The sequence below is a fragment of the Ornithorhynchus anatinus genome, chromosome 7 (assembly GCF_004115215.2).
Source record: "Ornithorhynchus anatinus isolate Pmale09 chromosome 7, mOrnAna1.pri.v4, whole genome shotgun sequence".
NCBI classification, from domain to species: Eukaryota; Metazoa; Chordata; class Mammalia; order Monotremata; family Ornithorhynchidae; genus Ornithorhynchus; species Ornithorhynchus anatinus.
Genome location: NC_041734.1, coordinates 9,138,775 through 9,162,680, shown reverse-complemented (window position 1 = coordinate 9,162,680; position 23,906 = coordinate 9,138,775). Strand labels below are relative to the sequence as shown.

At 47.2% G+C, this 23,906-nt stretch overlaps 1 protein-coding gene across 2 annotated transcripts; it reads right to left on the bottom strand.

Moving 5' to 3' along the window:
• Positions 1-10,456: 10,456 nt before the first annotated feature.
• Positions 10,457-22,908, bottom strand: PENK (proenkephalin). 2 transcript variants are annotated; one of them, XM_007667187.4, is made up of 3 exons: positions 22,437-22,908; positions 18,627-18,767; positions 10,457-11,436 (listed from the first exon to the last, which is right to left on the bottom strand). In XM_007667187.4, the coding sequence occupies exons 2-3, from the start codon at positions 18,762-18,764 to the stop codon at positions 10,771-10,773; spliced, it is 804 nt and encodes a 267-aa protein (XP_007665377.1). In that variant the 5' UTR covers positions 18,765-18,767; positions 22,437-22,908; the 3' UTR covers positions 10,457-10,770. The 2 variants fall into 2 exon arrangements, with proteins under 2 accessions (XP_007665377.1, XP_001513911.1); XM_001513861.4 differs by lacking the exon at positions 22,437-22,908 and adding an exon at positions 22,180-22,259.
• Positions 22,909-23,906: the final 998 nt, after the last annotated feature.

Below are 23,906 nucleotides of genomic sequence, written 5' to 3'. Positions count from 1 at the left end.
CCGCGCCTCCGAAGTCGTAAACACACCAAAGCTATTCTTGTGTAAGAGTGAATACTTCCTAAAGAGCACAAGTCTATATACAGGTAAAGGGCTACTTATTAGCATTTGTGAAAAAGGCTAAATGATTCTATTCGGGTAGAGTTCTATTCATTTATAATCATTATATCACTGTGACACTGTACTCTCCCAAATGCTAGTACAGTGCTCTTGCACACAGTAAGTGCTCTATAAATGCAATGGATTGATCGATCATGTAAATCACAGCTAAGGGTTGTGATTTTTTTTAAAAAACCAGCATTGATTTCCTGGCTTTTGGTTCCTGGGCCTTCCACAAGATGGTGCTGATACTTTATCAACAGAATTCCAGGGCTGGGCGCTCTCCGTGGGCAACAGATCAAGACTCAGACTGGCCAGTGGCAAAGCCAGGTACGGCAGACCAAGATCTCCTCTGTGGGGTTGTCTAGGTTGGGATTTCAGCCACCTGTCGGTGCTTCTGTAGAGGCAAGAACACGCACTCGGTTCAGCAATCGATCAATCGATGGCATTTATCGAGTACTGACCTGTGAGCAAAACTCCGCCCTGTTTGAAAAAGTCCACTAAAACAGAGGGAGTCAGTCAATGCTATTTATTGAGCACTTACTGTGTTCAGAGCACTCTACTAAGCGCTTGTGAGCGTGCAGCATAGCAGAGTGGGTAGGCACGTTCCCCAAATCAGCTAACCTGTCCACGAGGAGCCATCGGTCTACAAGGGAGCTTAAAGCCTACGACAGACGTGCTGGTGTTTCTGGGAATCGAAGGCTGCGCGTGATGTGACTAGGGCCACATGTTGGATCCACACAACCCTGGAGCGAGTAAGTCCTACCGCACCAGAAACCGGGTCACAGTGATCGGCAGGATCTCTAGATCAATAGAATTGCATCTACTCGGCAGGGCGTAAATCCCGCCTTCGTAATCTCCTTTCGGGATTTTGGCCCGGGCCCAACTCCACGAGAAGCAGCGTGGTCTAGTGGAAAGATTGCGGGCCTGGAAGTCAGGGGACCTGGGTTCTGATCCTGGCTCGGCCACCTGCCTGTTGTGTCGCTCTGGGCAGGTCACTTAACTTCTCTGTGCCTCGGTTTTCTCATCTGTAAAATGGGGAGTCAACAGCTATTCTTCCTCGTATTTAGACTTGGAGCTACAACAGAGGAGGTCACTGAGGCCCAGAGAAGTGAAGTGACTTGCCCAGAGTCACACAGCTGACAAGTGGCGGAGCCGGGTTTAGAACCCACGACCTCTGACTCCCAAGGCCGGGCTCTTTCCACTCAGCCACAGTGCTTTTTTAACTTAACAGGCGTGAGGGGGACAAACCTCCCTCGGGGTCCAGAGCTGAGGGGAGAGGGCTGCCCGCCCTGGATTGGGGCTCCCATTGCCCGATGCCTGGAGAACAGCTGAAAAAGAAATCCCGTATTTAATCCCCCTAAATGCTTCATCCCGAGTCGGGGATTGGGATTAGCGGCCGGACCCTGTGAGCCAGCCCATGGATTTGATAATCGTGGTATTTGATGGGTGCTTACTAGGAGGTCAGTCCCTGTGCCAGAAATTGGGGTACCTAGAAAATAATAAGGTCTGGCACAGGCCCGGTCCCACATAGCGCTCAGAGGCTCAGAGGGAGAGGGGAGAGGTATTTCATCCCCATTTTCTGGGTAGGGTAAGTGAAGCACGGAGACGTTAAATGAGTTGTCCAAGGTCCCGGAACAGGCAAGCGGTGGACCTGGGGTCAGAACTCAGGTCATCTGACTCCCAGACCCAAATGCCATTGCCCTCCTTCATTCATTCAATCATCTTTATCGAGCACTTACTGTGGGCAGAACACTGTACTAAGAGCTTGGGAAGTACAATACAGCAATAAAGAGAGACAATCCCTGTCCACAACGGGCACACAATCTGGAGGATAGTCATCAGATAGTCCAGAGCTGAAGCGGAACTGGATACTACAGGTGAAAACCTCCATCCTAAAACAGTTTTTTCCTGATTTCACCTAATTTCACACAAAATTAGATTTTATTCCACCCTTAACTCCCAAAAGCAGTAAATCTTATATAAAAAACTGCTAAACCCTTTCCACTAGGCAACACTGCTTGTTTGTCTCTTGTGGTTCTTACTTAGATGTATTCATATTGAATTTGAGAGTTAATGGATTTTTTTTTTAAAGTACAAATCACAGAACTGCAGCTCCAAAGGGGTTATCACTGGAAATACTAGAGTTCTTATCTGGAACCTAATGTTTTTTACTCTACCTCTTAGTGAGGGATAGTTGTAATCAGAAAACCAAAATGTTCAGAACAAGTTGACTAGGCATTTCTTCTCAACTCATCCCCTGCAAAATGCCTGTAATTTAAGATGGTAAATGGAGGAATGGGTTACTGAATCTCATCTCTAATCCTTTGAAAATTTATCCTCAGTTGTCGGGGTTGTCTTACAGATGAAGTCCTGAGTGAATTCAGACATATGGGTGGCTGGATTCAACCAGCCCCAGCTGCTAAGATTCTGCAGTCCCGAGTAATGTATCAATTTTATTATTTATATTATTGTTCTCCTTACTTATGTGATATATCGTAAAACTTAGAAAATTTGATATCTTTATACATAATATGTCAAATTTCTGGACTGTGACTGATATTTAGTAGACATGGTTGTCAGTTCTCATGTTACCAGTCAACACTGAGAGAAGATTTTGAGATGTTGCTTCAAAATTGTTGGGAAGGTGGTGAAAACTGTGAAAAGGGTATTGCATAAGAAAGCATTCTGTTATCAATTCCTCTGTAAAACTACGCGGAAACAATTTTAAGAATAATAGAGCTGGGGATGAACGAAAAGAGGTCACTAAACAGGAAAATAACTGATCCGTCCATGATCTTGTTCTCTATTTTGTGAAGACTGTTGGATTTCAGTCCTTCGTCACCTTACAGGAATGATGTTCTTCCTTACACTGGCACATAGTAAGTGCTTAACAAGTATGATTATTATTATTATTATTATTAGGAGTCAGATGACCTGGGTTCTAATCCCTGCTCTGCCAATTGCTTGCTGTGCAACCTTGGGCAAGTCACTTAACTTCTCTAGGACTCGGTTTCCTCAACTGTAAAATGGGAGTTCAACACCTCTTCTCCCTCCTATTAAGACCGTGAGTCCCCCCATGGGATAGGAACTATGTCTGACCTAATTAACTTGTACCTACCCCAGGGTTAGAACAGTGTTTGATGCAAAGTGAACGCTTAACGAGTATCATAAAACAAACAAATATTCACTTGAACTGGGCCTTGGTTTTTTCGTCCGGCCGGGACCAACGTGCCAAGTTCCCAAGTAAGTCACCCTGGTCGGTATGGCTAGGTCGCACCTTCCTGCCTTCCTCCCTCGGTAGCGTCACTGGGCCGGGCTATCCTGCTGGCACTGTGGAATCTGACTCTAGCTCCGGCCACTCTGCGCTCCCAAGGTCTCAGCTTTAGCTCCACCTACAAACACCTCCTTCCCTCTTCCCCACCACCTACAGGCTTAATTTTTTTTTTAAAAGAAAAATAATCTAGGCAGTAGAGTGAAGTATGGACTGGAGTGGGGAGAACCAGGAGGCAGGAAGGTCTGATGGCTGATGGCAGTAGTTAAGGTGGGATATGATAAGGGCAGATACAGGGTAATCAGATTATCCCACGTGGGGCTTACATTTTTTTTTTAATCTCCATTTTTACAGATGAGGTAACTGAGGCCCAGAGAAGTTAAGTGATTTGCCCAAGGTCACACAGCAGACAAGTGGCAGAGTCAGGATTAGAACCCACGACCTCTGACTCCCGAGCCCGTGCTCTTTCCACTGAGCCATGCTGCTTCTCCAGCTTCTCTTGCCATGCTTCGATTAGACTGTAAGCCCGTCAGTGGGCAGGGATTGTCTCTTTCTCTTGCCGAATTGTACATTCCAAGCGCTTAGTACAGGGCTCTGCACATAGTAAGCGCTCAATAGATACTATTGAATGAATGAATAAGTGCTTGGATCAGCATACCAGCAGTTTCCTGCAGATCTTAGTGGGAATGCTTTTGTGTGTACATGTTATAAAGTCTTCTAAGTACGGTAGACACTTTACTATATTTCCAGGAGCTGCTTCAACCAAGATTACAGGCTTCATTTAGAGAACCCTAATCTAATTAAATGGGTGCAACCAGATCTCTCTTTGCAAACCGTAATGATTCAACTGTCGGAAGTCTTTGTGCGCTTTAGTTTACCGTGGTAACCATTAATTTGATATGCAGCAGTCTGACTTAGTAAAGGAGTGTATGGATTAGTAGTTTAGAATTCGTTTACGGTACTTCTGATCTTCAAAAGGCATTCTCTTTGTATGTTAACTTTCAGTGGTCCTAGTCTTTCCCCCTATCTTCCTCGCATTCTGAGAATGTGGCCCCAGAACAATGGAGTATGTATCTTTTCAGGGCTTTGACATTTCCAATCTTCATTTATTTATTGTCTGAAGGATGATTTTAAATAAAAACTGGAGGCCTACCTTCTGTGGACAGTGGGATTTATTTTCTGTTCTCTGTGACTCGTACTCGTATTTTCTGTTCTCTGTGATTTCTAAGATTCCTGGAATTTTACCAGTTTAAAGAATGCTGAATTCTATTGACATTTCAAGCACTAAACTCCATGCAGGAGTTTAGAGTTTTAGTTGCACACTGTGGCAAAGCGTCAGTCGATCAAATGCTAACAAAGTATCCGTCTCCCCCACTGGATTTTAAACTCCTCAAGTGTAGTAATCATGGCTACTAATTCTATCGCTCTCTGCTGGAAGTAAATTATCAGTAATAACTACCGATTCAGGTATTTTTCAGTGAACTGAATGCCAAGACTGTTAGCAGAGATCTCTCTTCTTTGGGTTTGCTTTCCGGAGCTTTCTAGAACTGCCAATAAACTAGAAGAGAAATGGTAAAAATTTTTAAGGGGATGATTGAGTGGGTGAAAATCCTAAGGTTTACTGAGGTGTCATTATTTCAAAGCTGGGGCTAGAAGCAGATGATTTAATAGGTATTTAATCCCCAATTTACAGATGAAGAAACTGAGGCATAAAAACGTTGACTCGCCCAGGGTCACCCAAAGGCACATGACGAAGCTGGGATTAGAATCCAGATCCTCTGACTCCCATGCCATGCTTTTTCCATTAGGCCATGCTGTCAGGACCCTCCCTCCTTTCTTTTCTGCCATCTCTCACTCCCCAACTCCCGTTCCCAAAGTTAACGTTAATTGAAGGAAACCCTTGATAAGGCAATATTGATAAAATCAGCTTGAAGTTGGTCTGTATATGAACATTAACTGACATGATTTCGACCAGGGTTAGCTCCCACAGAACTCTGGCGGAGAGTCTTGAAGCCCGTTGATGAGGAGATTTTTCTTGATGCAGAGAGAAATGGATAGTCATTGAATATGTTTGAAAGTATGGAGAAACCTCTACTGAGTGACATTTAGGAAGATGATCTGGTGATCAGCAGAATGTTGGAGAGGCTGGAGGCAGGGAAAACATTGAGGAGACTGATTTAGTAGTCTAACCAGGATATGATGAGAGCTAGAACAAAGTTGGTGACTGGTGGTGAAGATGGTAGGATATCTGGAAAATAATTTAGAAGATGAACTGTCGGGATTTAGCAGTGGATTGGATATAAAAGCTGAAAGGAGGCATTGAAGAGTCACCAGGGAAGAATCCTGTACTGGAAGCGGTGCTCAATTCAAGTCTCCCTGGAGGGTCTGTGGTCCCAAGCTTCTGCCCTGGGAAAACCCATTGTTGATTTGTGTATTGTTAGGATCTCGCCACGAAATCAGTTCATTCATTCATTCAATCTTATGGCTAGGTTGAGGCACTGTGGTCCAGTGGAAAGAGCTGGGATCAAGGAATCGAGAAACTTGGGTTCTGGTACCAGCTCTGCAAATGGCTTAACTCTTCTAGACCCCAGTTTCTGCATCTGTAAAATGTGGTCATAGTACTAGGCCTAACAGCAGTGATCTCACTGCAAGGAATGCTGCACTGAAAATCTGTGTTCTTTTGTCTACATGGCTGACATAGAAAATCAAGTTAGTTGGGGAGGAATAACTCTTTAAAATCCACTTTAGCCCATTATTATTATTTGTATTATTCATATCAGTATTAGTATTATTATGTTCATTCATTCATTCATTAGTATTTATTGAGCACTTACTATGTGCAGAGCACTATACTGAGCGCTTGGAATGTACAAATCGATAACAGATAGAGGCAGTCCCTGCCCTTTGACGGGCTTACAGTCTAATCGATGTTTTAAACTCTTGGCACAGTTCCTGTCTTACAAAGGTCTCACAGTCAAAGTAGAAGGGAGAACGGGCATAGAATCCCCATTTTACAGGTGAGGAAACGGAGGCACAGAGAAGTTGTGACTTGCCCAAGGTCATACGGCAGGCAAGACGCAGAGCCGGGATTAGGATCCAGGTCCTTTGACTTCCAGGCCCCTGCTCTTTGCACCGGGCCACGCTGCTCAAGGCCCTTATGCTCTTTGGAGTGGCTGCGAATTAGTTGATGATTTGCCCTGGTGTTTTCCCAGGGTTGTTTTTGCTTCTCTTTCGTTCATTCGTTCAATCGTATTCATTGAGCGCTTGCTCTGTGCAGAGCGCTGTACTAAGTGCTTGGAAAGTACAATTCAGCAACAGATAGAGACCTTGTTTCCGTACAGACACTTATTACTTATTTTTTTTCCAAGTTCTGACTAAATTTCCGGTATTTGAAGCTTCCCCTATTTGTTCAGGTGCCTGTTCACATTTTAGCCGAACCAGTTTCACATCTCTGTTAACCTTCTTGCCCTTCCTCTGCATTAATGCACTTCACTTCTGAAGACCGTATACTTGTTGCAGGCAGGGAATGTGTCGTTATATTGTTCTGTCCCAAGCTCTTAGTATGGTGCTTTGCACCTAGTAAGACTTCAATAAATATGATGGATTGATTCTGAACTTACAAAAACTTTTTTGAGAGTCTGTTTTCTAGGACTCCTTTGCCACTGACTTTCTTTCTAATAAATTTTTGATATTCCCAACCCAAGTCGGTTATGACTTGCCTCCTCAAATTATATTTAACTCAAGACTCTTACGATTTCTTGACACCTGATTGCAATCATCATGTGACTGTTGAAGCCCGAGTTTTTATTATTAAGAATCAAATCAACAAGGGCTTGTGCCCCTGCTAATTCCTCTTTCTGTTCTAGGAAACTCTTCAGCGCTCAGTCTAAAATTCAGTGTGCTGACCTATGGCCCAGTGAATTATTTTTCCAGAGTCTGCCATTTACATTCAAGACTACCTTGATCCCTATGAGGTTTGGAGGTTTAGGGTCACGGTGAATCATCCTCAATCATTTATCCTTTTGCCTTAACCCAGATGTTCTTTACCTGTCGTTCTTCTGAACTCTGGACCTTTGATAAAAGGAGTACCGTCTCTTTTTTACCTTGCTCATCTTTACTGAGTCAGTTACATTGTTCAAGTCTAACCCTTCACTCATGAAGTTCATCCAACCACGTGAGACACTTAGAAATATTAAGGAGCTGAAGATGTTGTTATGCATCAAAGACTTCTCATCTGGGACCAAATTCTCCTCTTTTACATATGGGAGTTATTCAACTGAGCAAACAATGGATTCAGGAGCCCCAGCTTCCCCCTAGAATACACCTCCCTTTTAACCCGGAAAGAGGTGCAAATATTTGGTAACCTTCATGGCTCTGGTACTGACTTTATGAGAGAGAGAGAAATGGAAAGAGGGTGTCCGTGTCCCCAGCCTTTGACACGTCTGTTTCATTCTCACTCAAGCCCTTTACCCATGGAACTATGCTGGACAACTCAGCACCCTCAAACTGGGTTTCCAATAAAACTGCAAAAAGACCTGAAGACACACCTCTAAAATAACTACTCTCCTGCCCTCCACCATTAAAGATAGAATGGGACTTAACATTGAACATGTAGTCAGGCAAACTACGGTTCATTTTTCAGTTCAACGATAAATTACTATGAGACGTAGACAAATGATTACACTCCTATGGGTTTCTATTTCTAGCAGTCTACAGAAGACCTTAAACATGAAGTAAAATTTCCATCACCTTATGACCGTGATAGTTTCAGGAATTTAAAATTCAGTTTTTTCCTTCCACGCAAGTATTTAAATTAGAAAGCAGAACCTTCTCCCCCAAAGCAGTGTTCTGATTCACAAAGCTCATTGTGTGTTTATTATATACTAGCGTGACCTCGATGATCAATTTTTTTAGGGCATGAAGTTGAGTAATGACTATCTTGACACTCCAGTTAGTTATCCAACACTTGTAACTTATAAGTGACCGATGGTTCACAAGTTTTGTTTTGATGTGTATAGATCTATAATTCTATTTCTTTATATTGATGCTATCGATGCCTGTTTACTTGTTTTGATGTCTTTCTCCCCTCTTCTACACTGTAAGCCCGTTGTAGGCAGGGATTGTCTCTATTGCTGAATTGTGCTTTCCCAGCGCTTAGTACAGTGCTCTGAACACAGTAAGCGTTCAGTAAATGCGATCGATTGAATGAATGAATGAATGGAAAGGGCAATAAAGGTGTTTGCCTCACTCCCAGCTGTCAGGAATCAAACGGACAGGATGGCAATAACAGGGGGGAGAATTGGCTGCCAAAAGCCTCTCAATTAGAGGGACACCCTGAGGCATTGATGGGAGCTGAAGGGAAATGAACAGGGGTGTGGGAACTGAAAGGGAACAGAGGATAGAAAGGTTCTAGAACAGTTGGGAAGGAATCGTTCTGCGGTAATCACATTTTATATTATTGCTATAGGCATCACATCTTTGTACTGAGAGCTCCTCGTTCCTGCTGCAAATTGTATTAGGAGATTTGTATGTTTGCAGCTTCACACGACGCTCTGCTAAGTTAGAACTCATGTGGCATCGCAGGTACGAAGAGAGGTGTAACTGCATGATTTCCCACACCGAGATTATGTAAATTTGTGTTTGCACAGTCCTTACTTCAAAAACATCTTCATGGCAAGTGACCAAGGCTACGGCAACTCTTTTCTTCCTGCCCTACTGTGAATTTTATGCTGAGCAGTGTGCGGAAAACCCAGAATTGTGAGCATTTATCGCATCAGATAAGGAACTTGCTTTTCTCTTCGAGTCCTGGAGGCAGCCAGTCATAGCCACAACTTGGAGTGAAATGGCTTCTTCCAACTCACTCCATATCCTCCCCCATCCAGAAAGGTCAAAGCCAGCCCTATGAAGAAGCAAACAGCCTGGGGAACTGAAGTCAGTGGGAATGTGATGCCTGGGGTAGCCTGGTCAGGCCACTGAAGGATAATATTCTGTCTATCAATGTGCTAGTGGCTCAACATTATGGGAAATGGGAAATCCGACCCGTACTCGGAAATTATCCTGCAAGCCCCAAGGACCAGCCTGTCAGAAAAACCCTATCTGCCTGAAAGGCAGAGGAAAGGTCGTCTGCAGAGTCGTGGCTGTCTGGCCACTGCCTGATCTAAAACAAGTGAACCTGGAAAACTATCAGAACATGAGGCAGAAGAGGCTTGGGTCTAGGTTTCTAGTTGGTTTTGAAAGTCTTCCCGGAGTGCATTTGAGTGTGTTGACTAGGCTCACGTAAGTCACTGTATGGTCATTTAGTGAAGTGAAAACTCCTGGGGCAAACCTCTGGGTGAGAGGAATCTTACCATTCGGTTTCGGGCTTGTATCAGGTCTCCTTGGCCAGACCCTGAAAGAAGTGGAAGATAGTCAAGCCTGGACTAATTCAGGCTAAAGCTTCTTGCATTTATCTTGCATCTTCTCAGGGCTTTACTAAGGAGCCAAGGTTCAAATAAACTAGGTGTCAGTGACCTATTAGGAGGTGATTCCTTGTAGCTCCCTAACCTATAATTGTAGTACTTTCTAGCCTTTTTGTGAGCCACTACACACAGTGGCCAGGTGCCTCTGTGTTGAAGTTTAGCTACTGAAAATGTGTTTGAGTTCTACTGTACTATTAAATCACTATTATTAACCAGATTTAGGAGAGCTAGAAATATTGTATGGAATGAAGTTCTTTTTTGGCACCGATTTCTTTAATACTAACCTGAACTTAAACACAGAAAGAAAAGGAAGGTCCTGGGTACACTAACATACAATTGGGTTATGTTCTGCGCTTTTGTTCCCTTTAATGAAACTCAACGGCAAAAATTAGAGCGGTAATATAATTGTTTTGATTTACATCTGTTCACTGCCCCAGATATAAATCAGAGGAGATTAAAATAAATTTACGTCTTTCAACCTAAGAGATTGGAGGGGGCTGGATCACTGAATATCGTTGGGTTACAGAAAGCAGATGTTTTATATTGCCTTTTGAGTGCTTGATTACGACAGGATGATCTTGCACAGTGATTGAGTGTCCCCAGGCAACAACAGACACTTCCAAGCCCATTTTGCAGTTAGGTGATGAATTTATTCTATATATACAAATAAGCATTTTTAGATGTTCTCTTTAAAATAAAGGAAAGGTAACAAAAATAGTTTTAGCATGAAAACTACAATATAGACTTCAGTTTTACTAAGACAGAAGTCGTTGACTTGAAAGGAACACGGAACCTGAAGTAAGATTGCAGGCCACATCATTACCTAGGACAGTAAAAAACTGTACAGTGCAAGCAACACAATACAATAAAATATGGTCAATGAGGCAGTCTTTCTCATTTAGGGATGAAGGGCTTGGCTGGGGAGGATCAAAAGGAAAGGTATTAAAATCTCATAAATCCTCCATATCTCTTATCCATCTCTGGAACTTCTTTGGAATAACTTTCTTCATCTTCCTCTGAAGGAAGAGAATCGGCAAAGCGCTTAAGAAATCCACCGTAACGCTTCTGGTAGTCCAGCCACCACTCAGGCCTTCCAACTCTTCTCATAAATCCCCCGTATCTCTTTTGGAGGGCTTTGGCTTCGTCTTCCAGTTCTGGACTTCTCTTGTAGCCTCTCATGAAGCCGCCGTACCTTTTGCCCACCTCCTCGTCATTATCACCACCCTCTTGGTAATGCCCCGTCTCGGGATCGTCCCCACCACCCAGAAGCTCTTTCAGCAAGTCCGATGAGTTGGCCAGCGCTTCGTCGTCCGAATCCTTCTTCATGAAACCTCCGTACCGTTTGGCCAGGATGTCTCCAGCTTGGGTTTCATCTTCCGGTTCCATGTGATAAAGCTCGTCCATTTTCTTCATGAAGCCTCCATACCTCTTCATGAACCCCCCGTATTTCTTGGCTAGCAAATGGCTCGCCTCTTGCGGTTTGTCGCTGTCTCCTAGGACATTGCTGCCTTCTTGAGAAAGATCCAATTTGGTCAGTTGCAGGAGGTCCTTGCAAGTCTCCCAGGCTTTGGCGGAAGGCAGTTTTCCTTCACACTCGAGCGTGCAAGCCTGGAAAATGAACTTGATTTGAGCGGGAGGAGCCACTCGATTGGCTTTAAGTCGAAAACGGCACATGCCCACCTTTTGGTTTGCGATGGTATTTTTTCCTTGTTGAATAGAAATTCCGTGGCAATAACAGTAATCATAAAAAAAGCCTCCATTTGCTTGGAGGAGTGATATGGCCTGGTGGATAGAGCATGGGACTGAGAGTTAGGAGACCTGGGTTCTAATCCTGCTGGCCACTAGTCTACCACTGGACTGTTGAATGACCTTAGATGAGTCACTTAATAATAATAATAATAATGATGATGATGGCATTGGTTATGCATCTCCTATGTGCCAAGCACTGTTCTAAGAGCTGAGGTAGATATAAGGTTATCAGGCTGCCCCTCATGGGGCTCACAGTCTTAATCCCCATTTTACAGATGAACTACGGCACAGAGAAGTTAAGTGACTTGCCCAAAGTCACACAGCCGACAAGTGGTGGAGCCGGGATTAGAACCCACGACCTCTGACTCCCAAGCCTCTGCTCTTTCCATTAAGCCACCCGGCTTATCCTAACTCTCAGTGACAATACTCAAGGGGAGTATGGTTGGTCACAGGCTGGGGAAGAAACTGGAAAACAGGCTTTCTGGGCATGTACCAGGTGGTGCTCAGCCACTCTCCCTGAGCCAAAGTTTCGCTGAGCCGCTTTTGAGGAAATGCAGCAAATTTTTTCCAGGGGTGATGGCATAGCTTATCAGAAGCTAGGGACCAATCCTCTTCCCCCTCTCGGTTGCGTGGGCCAAAGGAGGATTTGGGGGAAGAGGAGAGAGGGTTCTCCTCCCTTCGCACTGGGAAGGCATATTGGTTCCAGGTCAGATGCAAAGGGGGAGAAGATAATTGTGATATTTAAGCCCTTATTACGTACCAGGCACTGGGGTAGATACAGTACGAGCAGATTGGTTGCTGTCCCTGTCCAACATGAAGATCACAATCTAAGGGGGAGGGTGGAGAGGTATCTTATCCCTATTTTTATAGATGAGGAAACAGAGGCACAGAGAAGTTAAGCGACTTGAGCAAGATCACGCAGCGGGCAAGTGGCCGAGCTAGGATCCCAACTAATTCCTCCAACAGTCACCCTGGGCGCTGAATTGTAGAATGAAGGACTGGTTGCCTTTGTGTACGAACCTCTGTGAATGCTTCGATTTTGCTGAGCAACGTGGCTTATTGGAAAGAGCCCGGGCTTGGGAGTCAGAGGTTGTGGGTTCCAAACCTGGCTCTGCCACTGGTCAGCTGTGTGACTCTGGGCAAGTCACTTAACGTCTCTGTGCCTCAGGTACCTCATCTGTAAAATGGGGATGAAGACGGTGAGCCCTACGTGGGACAACTTGATTACCTTGTATCTGCTCCAGTGCTTAGAACAGTGCTTGGCACACAGTAAGTGCTTAACAAATACCATCATCATCATTTGTGACTCATATAATTGAAGTGTTCTAGGTGAATGATCGAATAGTCCCATCGAAATGCTTAGTTGCTGGCATTTTATGAAAAAAAAGGGCTTTTCTAATGGGTAGAATGAGTTAGCATTCGGTTCTTTCTTTCCTTTGTTGCCCAGTGACTCCGTTCTGACCATACTGGGATTTGGGTTGACCATTTCTAATGATCATATTAAGATTCCCTCCACTCAAAAGAATGAATATTTTAATTTGTGAGTCTTTATATGAAACACTTTCTGCTGCTTCTAGTGATGTGTCGCTTTTGTTATAAAGCGTTTTCGTAAAGGTTGTTCTGTTAAATAAAAGCTATGTAATTTCTCTTAGGCTGGAAACGTCACCAATTTAATGACTCTTCACCCTGTGTTATACTGATCAGATTTCACGAGTCTAACGTGACTTTGCCAATTACAAGGTATGATTTGTTCTCCTTGAGCCCCCGAAAAACTAAAACAGGAGGAGTTTTAGTTCGTCATCTGTTGAAGATATATCTAAATGTATTAATGAATTTACAAAATTCCTTTCTCATTTTAATGTATGTACGATCAATTCTATCTTCATGGATCAAAACCCAGATCTTGTAGCTCTCCCTTAGCTGTGAGTCTGCCTGCCCATTTTCATGCTGCAATCCACAAGGCGGGGCGGGGGGGACGCGTGTCTCCCACGGAAGCACCTTGCGTGGGTTGTAAACCCAAGGCCTTGCCTATCCTGATTCTTGCCTGTGTCAGCTCAGCCTGACCCAGTACCGATCGTAGAATACCGGCCCAGATGCCGCAGATGCAGGGGAAGCAAACTGGGTCAAATCAGAAATGGGCTAAAATTCCCACAGAAGCATGCTGGGCTGAACTCCTTATGTGCTTGCCCCATAGGGCACAGCCCAAGAGACAACTGTACGTGTTGCGACGATCCCGGGAGCTAGTCCTGGGCTTCTTCCCAGCTTGGCTCCTTTCTGGTTGGGCAGCATCCCTGCCTCTGTTGAAACAGAAGGTTGGCAGGGACCGGGAGGCAGTCGAGATCCAGCCCAACTCTGGCGGAGACGGCTTGACCTTTCCACGCCAGCTTCCCCCACAGACTTGATCTCAAGGATTTGCTAATTCCGTGCCATTTCCCCTCGTTGCTCATTCCCATATTAGTCTGTATTACTCCTCCCCCACTTTACCTGGCCGTTTGGAATTTTCCACGGTTTCCTTCACCCCTTTCCTCCTCACCGTCTTTCCTCACAAACCCATTGTGACCACTCTCTCTTCTGTTCTCTCTGACCCCTGTGTTTTTCGGACCGGCAGCCTGTTCCGGAGCACTTCTAAACATCCTAAATTAACGTTCAGTTGTTAATGTAGTTGTCGTGCCAAGGCTGAGGCTGGTCATTTGCTAAAATGAAAATCACACCTCTGAGGAAGATGAAGATAGCCATTTAAGGGGCTTTACCGCAGAATCAAAGGATATCTCCTCATTTTACAGATCCTTTTCGAGGAGCTTCACTGTTCAAATGATTGATAGCGTAGGGGACCTCCCTAGGATCCAGGCAACCGAGGCCCAGTGGCTATAAATTCAAGGCAGGGCTTTGCATAGAGCTATTTATTTTTCAGTTACCCTTTGGGAAGGATTTAGGGTCAAAGGGTAGAGAAAAGAACTCACTCAGCACTGTCCCCAAAAGGGAATTGATAGAGGCCGCGAGAGCACATAGTTAGAAGATGAAAAATAGTGAAATCGGGTGTTCGAATCATCCAAATGCTGTTAATCAAAAGTGCACTTTAGTACTAATTTTTTTTTTACATAAAATAACTTCATAGGAGATCATGCTATCATTCATCATTAAAAGTCTGTGCCTTTTATCTAGGAAAATGTATTATTTAAAGTAACTGAATGGTTCCTAGAAAGGCCGAGGAGAATCATGGGGCTAGAAGTGACTTTGAAAGGGTATTCATTGACTCATTCATTAGTATTTATGGAGCACCTGCCGTCTGCAGAACAATGGGCGAGGTGCTTGGAAACACACAAGTAAAAAGACACAGATCCTGCCCCTGATGTCTTAATCTTGACTATTTCTTCTCCTTCAGGTGGGACCACGTTTAACCCACTCACAAAAACCAGAGCCAATCTATTTTGAAAAACTCTGGAGATTCAGTAGTCTCTCCTGGAATCCAATCCAATGTTCAACATTGCCCACTGGCGGGGAAATCTTCCTAATGCTTAAATTCCTCCTCCAGAAGTTTAAGCCTATTTGCTATTTTCCAGACTATACCTGAAAATGAAAAATGAAGCGATAGGCTTTCATATACTCAGACTTCATTAGACTGACCCACAGTTCATTTGCAAATTAACATCTGCATGGCTCTTCACTCCCAACCATTTAATTATCTTTGAATCTCTTCTTGGAACCCTGTCCAAGAGTGCTGAGAGGTTTTTTTCTTTCTTTCTTTTTTTAAAGTCTACCTGAAACACGGATGGCCCCTGCTCCCTCCCTCAAGTGAGAATTTTGCAGGGAAGGGAGAGGGTGATGTTGGTGCTGGCCAAGGCCATGAACAACGAGGCTCTCTGGGCAGGAGGACATGACGTAGCCTGCCAGCCACTGAAGATGATGCTGGACGTCTAGCCCAAGGTCTCCAGGAGAGGAGTAATAATAATAGTGATAATAATGATGATGATAATAATGATTATCATCGTCTTCATTAAGCACTTACTCTGCCAAGCCCTGTGTATAAGCGGCATGGCCTAGTGGATAGACCACAGGTCTGGGAGTCAAAAGGACCTGGGTCTAATCTCCAGTCTGTCTGCTGTGTGACCTTGGGCAAGTCATTTAACTTCTCTGTGCCTCAGTTACCTCACCTGTAAAATGAGGATGAAGACTGTGAGCCCCATGTGGGACAGGACTATGTCCAACCTGATTAGCTTGTGTCTACCCCAGCCCTTAGAACAGTGTTTGACATACAGTAAGTGCTTAATAATACCATTAATAATAATAATAATAAAGCACTGGGGTAGACACATTATAAGCAGATCAGACAGATTATTGTTATTGTCATTATTATTACTTTCAGCACTGTTTTTTTCAGTTCATTGGTCTTTTTTTAGGAGTAATATCCAGACTGGGAGAGAAAGCAAATCTTCTGTCTCAGTTATTGAAAAACCTCTTTCAATTGATCTAAAAGACCAATTGAGGGTTTTGTGATATGGGAATTATTTGTTGGGAAGTCTTTTAGGGAATATTAATTTCACAGAGGGTTTTTGAGAGCCTAGGAAAAAAGAGTTATTTAAAGGTTTTTATCAGAGAGTTTTTATAAAGAGGTCCAGAAGAACTTTCAGCGTGGGAGCCTTGAGTTAAGGTTTCACCTTGCCTCTGGCCCCAGTTATAACATCGTCCAGTTTCAGAAAATGTGAAAATGGGGGTAAATGGCTATCTTCTTCACCTGTACTTTGACCCCAGTGCTAGAGTCATCCCCTTTCAAGATTTTGGGAAGACACAAAGTGGTAGTATAGAATACCACATTTGGAGTTGGAGGAGGTATCTAGTGGACAAAGATCATGACTAGATATATTAGATCAGCTGAATGTTTTCCTTTGAGCCCAAAGAGGAACTAGCAATGTCCTTTCTCAGACATAAACTCTCCCCCACCTCTTCTCCTGAATATTTTCCCCACCCTCACCCCAGATCGGGTGAGGGGGTGGGGAGGAGGCGGGCTCACCTCACTCCCCTCGCCCACATCCTGCCTGGAACATCCCTCCCTCTTCATAAGCAAAAGACCATCATTCCCCCTACTTTAAAAGCCTTATTAAATCACATCTCCTCCAAATTGCCTTCCCCAACTAAGCCCTCATTTCCCCTATTCCCTCTCCCTTCTGCATCTCTCTAGCACTTGGATTTATTAGCCCCACCCTCAGACCTACGGGGTACTTTATTTTAACGTCTCTCTCCACCTCTAGACTGTAAGCTCTTTGTGGGCAGGGAACGTATCTACCAACTCTGATATATTCCACTCTTCTGAGCACTTAGTCCTGTGCTCTGAATGCAGTAAAAGCTCCATAAATATGATTGATTGCAGAATAAACTTCTTCCTGAGGGATCCTAACATGGCTGGCAGAGCAATTCTGCTAAGTAAAGTGAGATAATGTGCTTTCTGGCACAGAGTGCCCAGTGATCAAATACCTGTTATGGAAGAATGATAAAAGCAACGTAACCTCCAGATCCAAGCTCTTACAGGCCTAGGGAGACTCTCCCTGTCAGGGTTGGAGAACTGAAACGGTGCATGTGTGATTCAGCGCTTAGAACAGTGCTTGGCACATAGTAAGCGCTTAACAAATACCATTATTATTATTATTATGTGATGCCATGCACCATTTCTTGGTGAAATATTTGTGCGACTGGGAAATTTTATCCTCAAATTTATTCTAACTCTCCATCGTGAAGACAGAGTAGGCCTAATTAATTTGACATTAACAACTGGGTGGATTGAAAGCCTTAGCAGATAGATAATTGCTTTTAGCATATATAATCGGAGGCCCGGTGAGAATTACGGTAAAAAAACCACTGTATTAGCACCTCTTGCTCTAAAGCTCTTTCTATTATTATTAATCGTATTGAGAATCGTATTTCTATGGAGGGTCCCGACCTTTTCTTTCACAGTTAAGTCCCTTATTTAAAGATCTCTTTCATAAATCAAATGGATATTTCAACATCAACCACCTCCCCCAAATTTTATGTCATTCCTGTGGATTTTTATAAGCATCAGTATAATCATTCGAATTATATTTAATTAGCTCTTTCAACTGACAGTGTTAACCTTACTTATGCCTTGATCTAGATAGTAGCTCGAAGGAAAAGACCGCATCTCCCAAGCCAGCTGCCTAGAAAGCGGTCATGGGGTCTTGCGGGCCTGATCTTTCTGAGTTGTAGCCCTGGAGAGCTTGGTTTGTGAGACTCTACCGTAGAACGAGTAGGGCCGGGGAAGCTTTCTTGGATTCTGGAGCTTTAGTGACTGATGGGACCTCATCACTCCAGGAAGCCAAGGTACAGTTCCCAGCCTTTTCTCTTCCTCCCCTAAAAGATCCAAAACGCAAATGATGGTCTTGATAGCCACTGGCGCGTTTCACTAACGAAACGGGAAGTGCTTCTGGCTGCCCCAGAGCACTTAGACGGACTATCAAACGCTAGCTGTCCCGTTGGGTTTTCTTGAAGTTCGGTAGCCGGTGGCTGGAAAGGCCGTACTTTCCCAAAATAGAAAGTTGTGTCACTTAGGGGTTCCTTTACCGGGCAAGTTCAGGAAATTAATAGCACGTCGCCTTAGGGGAAGTGTGGGAGGAATCAAAGGATTCCAATGCCGGTGACCCGCTAGAGAACGTGTTTTCGAAAAGAGGGCAACCGGGGGCTCCTGGACCTTCTCTTCAGTTCCATTCCGGCCGAGGGCTCACTCCGCTTTGCAGGGAAGTCAAACCTTGTCTTTTCCTCATCTCCCCCAGGGAAGTTAAACATCGTCTTCAAGGGCCCCGTAGACATACCACCCCGTCTCTCTGCCTCTCTCCCCCCACCGCTTTCTCACAGCCGGCACAGGCAGCTACTTCTCAGTGCAAAAAGTGAGTATCCCAGGTCCACTTGCCTCGGGGGCGACGGAGTCACCCGCCCCTCCTGGTGGCCCAACTGGCCGCCGAGGCTTCAGGGGGACGAGTGGTGGGGGGAGGCCCGGTACCTTAACCCATCCTGGGGCGACCCCAGCCCCGTGGCCGGCTCACCAGCGGGTTGATGTCCGCGCGGCGTCCCAGCCGGTGGGCGCAGGCGGCGCAGTCCTTCCCGCATCCCGCCCGGCCGGCGAGGACCAAGCCCGGCCCGACAGCCAGGAGCAGGCCGCACAACCTCAGCACCAGCGCCATCGACTGTGGGGACAAACACACACACACACACACACACACAGAGGGGCACCCCCCAACCCCGTCAGCCGCCACCCCTGCCCCCCGCCGCCCCCTTCCCTCCCCCACCGGGCGACCAGCGGCAAGACCCCGGGGCCTGGGACTCAGAGGTTGTGGCTGCCACTTGGCTGCCGTGTGACCTCGGGCCAGCCGCTTCACTTCTCTGGGCCTCAGTCCCCTCGTCTGTAAAATGGGGATTCAAAAAAACTGTGAGGTTCCCCCCCGCCCACCACCGTGGGACGACGTGATGACTTTGTATCTACCCCAGTGCTTAGAACAGTGCTCGGCACAAAGTCAGTGCTTAACGAATTCCGTATTTATGATTGTTCTCATAATCATAAATCAGCGTGGCTCAGTGGAAAGAGCCCGGGGTTCGCAGTCAGAGGTCATGGGTTCGACTCCCGGCTCGGCCACTTGTCAGCTGTGTGACTGTGGGCGAGTCACTTCACTTCTCTGTGCCTCAGTTCCCTCATCTGTAAAATGGGGATTGACTGTGAGCCTCACGTGGGACGACCTGATGACCCTGTATCTACCCCAGCGCTTAGAACGGTGCTCTGCACATAGTAAGCGCTTAACAAATACCAACATCATTATTATTATTACTATTATTACCCCAGCGCCTAGAACAATGCTCGGTACCAAATAAGCGCTTAACAAATACCATGATTACGATTATTATTATTACCCCAGCGCTTAGAACAGTGTTCGGCACAAAGTGAGCGCTTAACGAATACGATTGTTATTATTACCGCAGCGCTTAGAACAGTGTTCGGCACAAATACCATGATTATTATTCCTACCGTTTCTCTGCTCCACGGGGACCCCAGTGAGCAGTTGCTTATGGAATGAGAATCAGTAGTTTGTAGCGAGAGCCTGCTGGGTTGGAACACCTCATCTTTCCTAGGACCCTGTGTGGTGGTGGGTAGGTGGGTGGGTGCGTATGCAGAATGTGGGAGTCAGAGGTCGTGGGTTCAAATCCCGGTTCAGCCTCTTGTCAGCTGTGTGACTTTGGGCAAGTCACTTCACTTCTCTGTGCCTCAGTTACCTCATCTGTAAAATGGGGATGAAGACGGTGCGCCCCACGTGGGACAACCTGATCACCTTGTATCCTCCCCAGCTATTAGAACAGTGCTCTGCACATAGTAAGCGCTTAACAAATGTTATAATTATTATTAATGGGGGGCTTCTGGGGGCGCCGGCACCTCCTCCCGGAAACACATTTGCCCCGGGCCCTAAAATTCCACCTCTTCTCCCTAGTCCTGGAGAAGTCTCTTCTCTTCTCCCCCCTCTCCCTCGTCCCCTTCTCTCTCCACGGCTCAGGCGACCGCCTCACCGAAGTCAGGCCGGTGTTAACGTTAAGAAAAGAAGGGAGGGTCTCCATCTGTTGCCGACCCGTACTTTCCAAGCGCTCAGTCCAGTGCTCTGCGCACAGTATGCGCTCAATAAATACGATTGCCAAGCTAACTCTCTTCCCCTCTTCCAAGCCCTACTGAGAGCTCACCTCCTCCGAGAGGCCTTCCCACACTGAGCCCCCCCCCACCCTCTGCTCCTCCCCCTCCCCCTCAACACTGTGCTCATTTGTATATATTATTTAGTACCCTATTAATTTTGTGAATGAGGTGCCCATCCCCTTGATTCTATTTATCTTGATAACGTCGTCTTGTTTTTGTTCCGTTCTATTTTGCTCTGCCGTCCGTCTCCCCCGGTTAGACCGTGAACCCGTCGTCGGGCGGGGAGGGTCTCTATCTGGTGCCGAATTGTACGTTCCGAGCGCTTAGGACAGTGCTCTGCACATAGCCAGCGCTCAATAAATACTTCGGAATGAATAAATGAATGATTGACTGACTTGAATGAATGAACTCCCCTGCCCGCCGGGCAGAAAGGCGGGCAGTTAAGTCGAGCCCCCTGGCAGCCCCAGCTTGGCCCACGATGCCAAGTTGGCCGAGGAGCCCGAGCGTTTGGCAGAAGGCCACGCGCTGTAACGCGGACCTCAATCCCCCCCGTGCCACCTACAACGCGCAGTGCCAACAGGGGCCATCACCTCTAGGCTGTAGGCACCCTGCGGGCAGGGGTCGTCTCTCTCGGTGGTCGAACCAGCGCCCCGCGCAGAGGAAGCGCTCAGTAAATACGATCGGATGCATAATAACCATCGTGACGATGACGGTACTTAATCGATCAATTAATGTTGGTATTTGTTAAGCGCTTACTATGTGCCGAGCACTGTTCTAAGCGCTGGGGTGGACACAGGGGAATCAGGTGGTCCCACTTGGGGCTCACAGTCTTAATCCCCATTTTACAGATGAGGTAACTGAGGTATTAGGTGGTATTAGATGGTAGTAGGGAATTAGGAATTAGGGAATTAGGTACTAGGGAAGCAGCGTGGCCCGGTGGAAAGAGCCCGGCCTGGGGAGTCAGAGGTCACGGGTTCAGATCCTCGCTCCGCTGCTTGTCAGCTGGGTGACTTTGGGCCAGCCACTTCACTTCTCTGGGCCTCAGTGACCCCATCTGGAAAATAGGCATTAATAGTCATAATGATAATGTTGGTATCTGTTAAGCGCTTAGTACGCGCAGAACACTGTTCTAAGCGCTGGGGTAGACACAGGGGAATCAGGTTGTCCCACGTGGGGCTCACAGTCTTAATCCCCATTTTACAGATGAGGTAACCGAGGCCCAGAGAAGTGAAGTGACTTGCCCACAGTCACACAGCTGACAAGTGGCAGAGCCGGGATTCAAACCCAGGACCTCTGATTCCCAAGCGAGCCCGACCTGGGACAACTCGATCACCTTGTATCTTCCCCGGCACTTAGAACAGTGCTTGGCACATAGTAAGCGCTTAACAAATGCCATCACTATTATTCTTTTCACGATTAAGCGGTTACCATGTGCCAAGCACTGGTCTAAGCGCTGATGAAGGGGATGCGGCGAGCGCTTTAGTCGTGGCTCAGTGGAAAGAGCCCGGGCTTGGGAGCCAGGAGCCAAGGGTTCGAATCCCCGCTCTGCCACTTTTCAGCTGTGTGACTGTGGGCGAGTCATTGAACTTCTCCGTGCCTCTGTTACTTCATCTGGAAAATGGGGATTAAGGCTGTGAGCCTCACGGGGACAAGCTGATTACCCCGTATCTCCCTCAGCGCTTAGAACAGAGTGTGGCACATAGTAAGAGCTTAACAAATACCAACATTATTATTATTATTATTAGTCCAGTGCTCTGCACCCAGTAAGCGCTCAAGAGATATGAGTGAGTGCTATGAGCCCATCGTTGGGCAGGGATTGTCTCTGTGGCCGAATTGTCCATTCCAGGAGCTTAGTACAGTGCTCTGCACATAGTGAGCGCTCGATAAATACTATTGAATGAACAAAGTATCTCCTTGATTCTCTTTACCTTGATAACGTGGTCTTGTTTTGTTCCGTTCTGCTTTGCCGTCTCCCCCGTTTAGACTGTGAGCCCGTCACTGGGCAAGGACGGTCTCTATGTGGTGCCCAATTGCACATTCCAAGCGCTTAGGACAGTGCTCTGCACATAGCGAGGGCTCCATAAATGAATTCATTCAATAATTAATTTATTCAAGAAATTCAATAAATACTATCGAATGAATGAACGAGCGCCCGCGGGGGGGGGGGAGGAAAAGTTCGACTCACGGCGGTGCGTCCCTTTCGGGGCCGGGCTGGACCGGAGAGGATCGGAGCGGTTCGGCAAGGATCGGAGCGCTTCGCAGAAGATCGGCGCGGATCGGAGAAGATCGGAGCGGTTCGGAGCGGCTCGGCTCGGCTCGGCCCGGCCGGGGCTGGTTCCCACGGGGGCCTGGTTCCCACGGCGGGCTGAGCCCGGAGCCGGCGCGGCGCGGTGCTGCGCCAAGCGCTGCGCCTCTCCGCGGGACCTCGAGGAAAGAAGGCAAAGGAAAGGAGGGGAAGGGGCCCGCGGCCGACGCGGCGCCGCCCTCCGACCCCCGCGGCCGAGCCCCGGGGAAAAACCGGAATGATAACAATGATAATAATGACAATGATAACGCGGGTATTGGGAAAAGCGGGTCCGGAGCGGGGAGGGGCCCGGGAGCTCGACGCCCAACTCAGTGCGCCGGCAAGTCGGGGGAGAAGCCACTTTATAATTAGCCCCCCGAAGGGGAAAACTCCAACGTCCCCCAATCGCCTCCCGCCTTGGGCTGACGCAGGACCTACGAAATCCCACCTCGGACGCACTCGCCCTCTTAATAGCCGCCCCTCCCCGCCAAGGGGGCCCGGCCGGCAGCGGGACCCCACCGACGGATCGGGGCCGGGGGGCGGGGCCGGGGGGCGGGAGGGGGATGGAGGGGGGGGGGGGCTCGCTGCTTCCCTCCTGTCTGTGCACCGGGACTTTCTTTCCCATCCATTGCCTTCAAAGGAGGGGGATGGGGATGGGGGGGGGGGGCTCACTGCTTCCCTCCTGACAGGGCACCGGGACTTTCCCATCCATTGCCTTCAAAGGGGGGGGGGGATAGGGGGTGCGGGGGGGTCTCACTGAAGTGCACCGGCACTTTCCCATCCATCGCCTTCAAAGGAGGGGGAGTGGGCTAGGGGGATGGGGAGGGGGCTCACTGCTTCCCTCCTGAAGTGACCCGGGACTTTCCTATCCATCGCCTTCAAAGGAGGGGTGGGATAGGGGGGCCGGCTGCTTCCCTCCTGACAGGGCACCGGCACTTTCCCATCCATTTGCCTTCAAAGGATTGGGGGGGGGGCTGAGGGGGGGGCGCTCACTGCTTCCCTCCTGCAGTGGACCGGAATTTTCCTATCCATTGCCTTCAAAGGAGGGGTGGGATGGGGGGCTGGCTGCTTCCCTCCTGACAGGGCACCGGGACTTTCCCATCCATTGCCTTCAAAGGAGGGGATGGGGGGAGGAATGGGGGGGCGGTGCGGGGGGCTCACTGCTTCCCTCCTGACAGGGCACCGGGACTTTCCTATCCACTGCCTTTAAAAGGGGGGGGGGTGGGTTAGGGGGTGCGGGGGTCTCACCGAAGTGCACCGGCACTCTCCCATCCGTTGCCTTCAAAGGAGGGAGGGTGGGCTAGCGGGATAAGGGGGCCGGCTGCTTCCCTCCCCACGGTGCACCGGCACTTTCCCATCCATTGCCTTCGA

Excerpts from the sequence above, each read along its gene's own strand:
- PENK (XM_007667187.4), bottom strand. The coding sequence starts at position 18,764 with ATGGCGCTGGTGCTGAGGTTGTGCGGCCTGCTCCTGGCTGTCGGGCCG. Across the intron at positions 11,437-18,626 it reads GCGCGGACATCAACCCGCTG|GCTTGCACGCTCGAGTGTGA; the intron begins GTGAGCCGGCCA and ends TTCATTTTCCAG.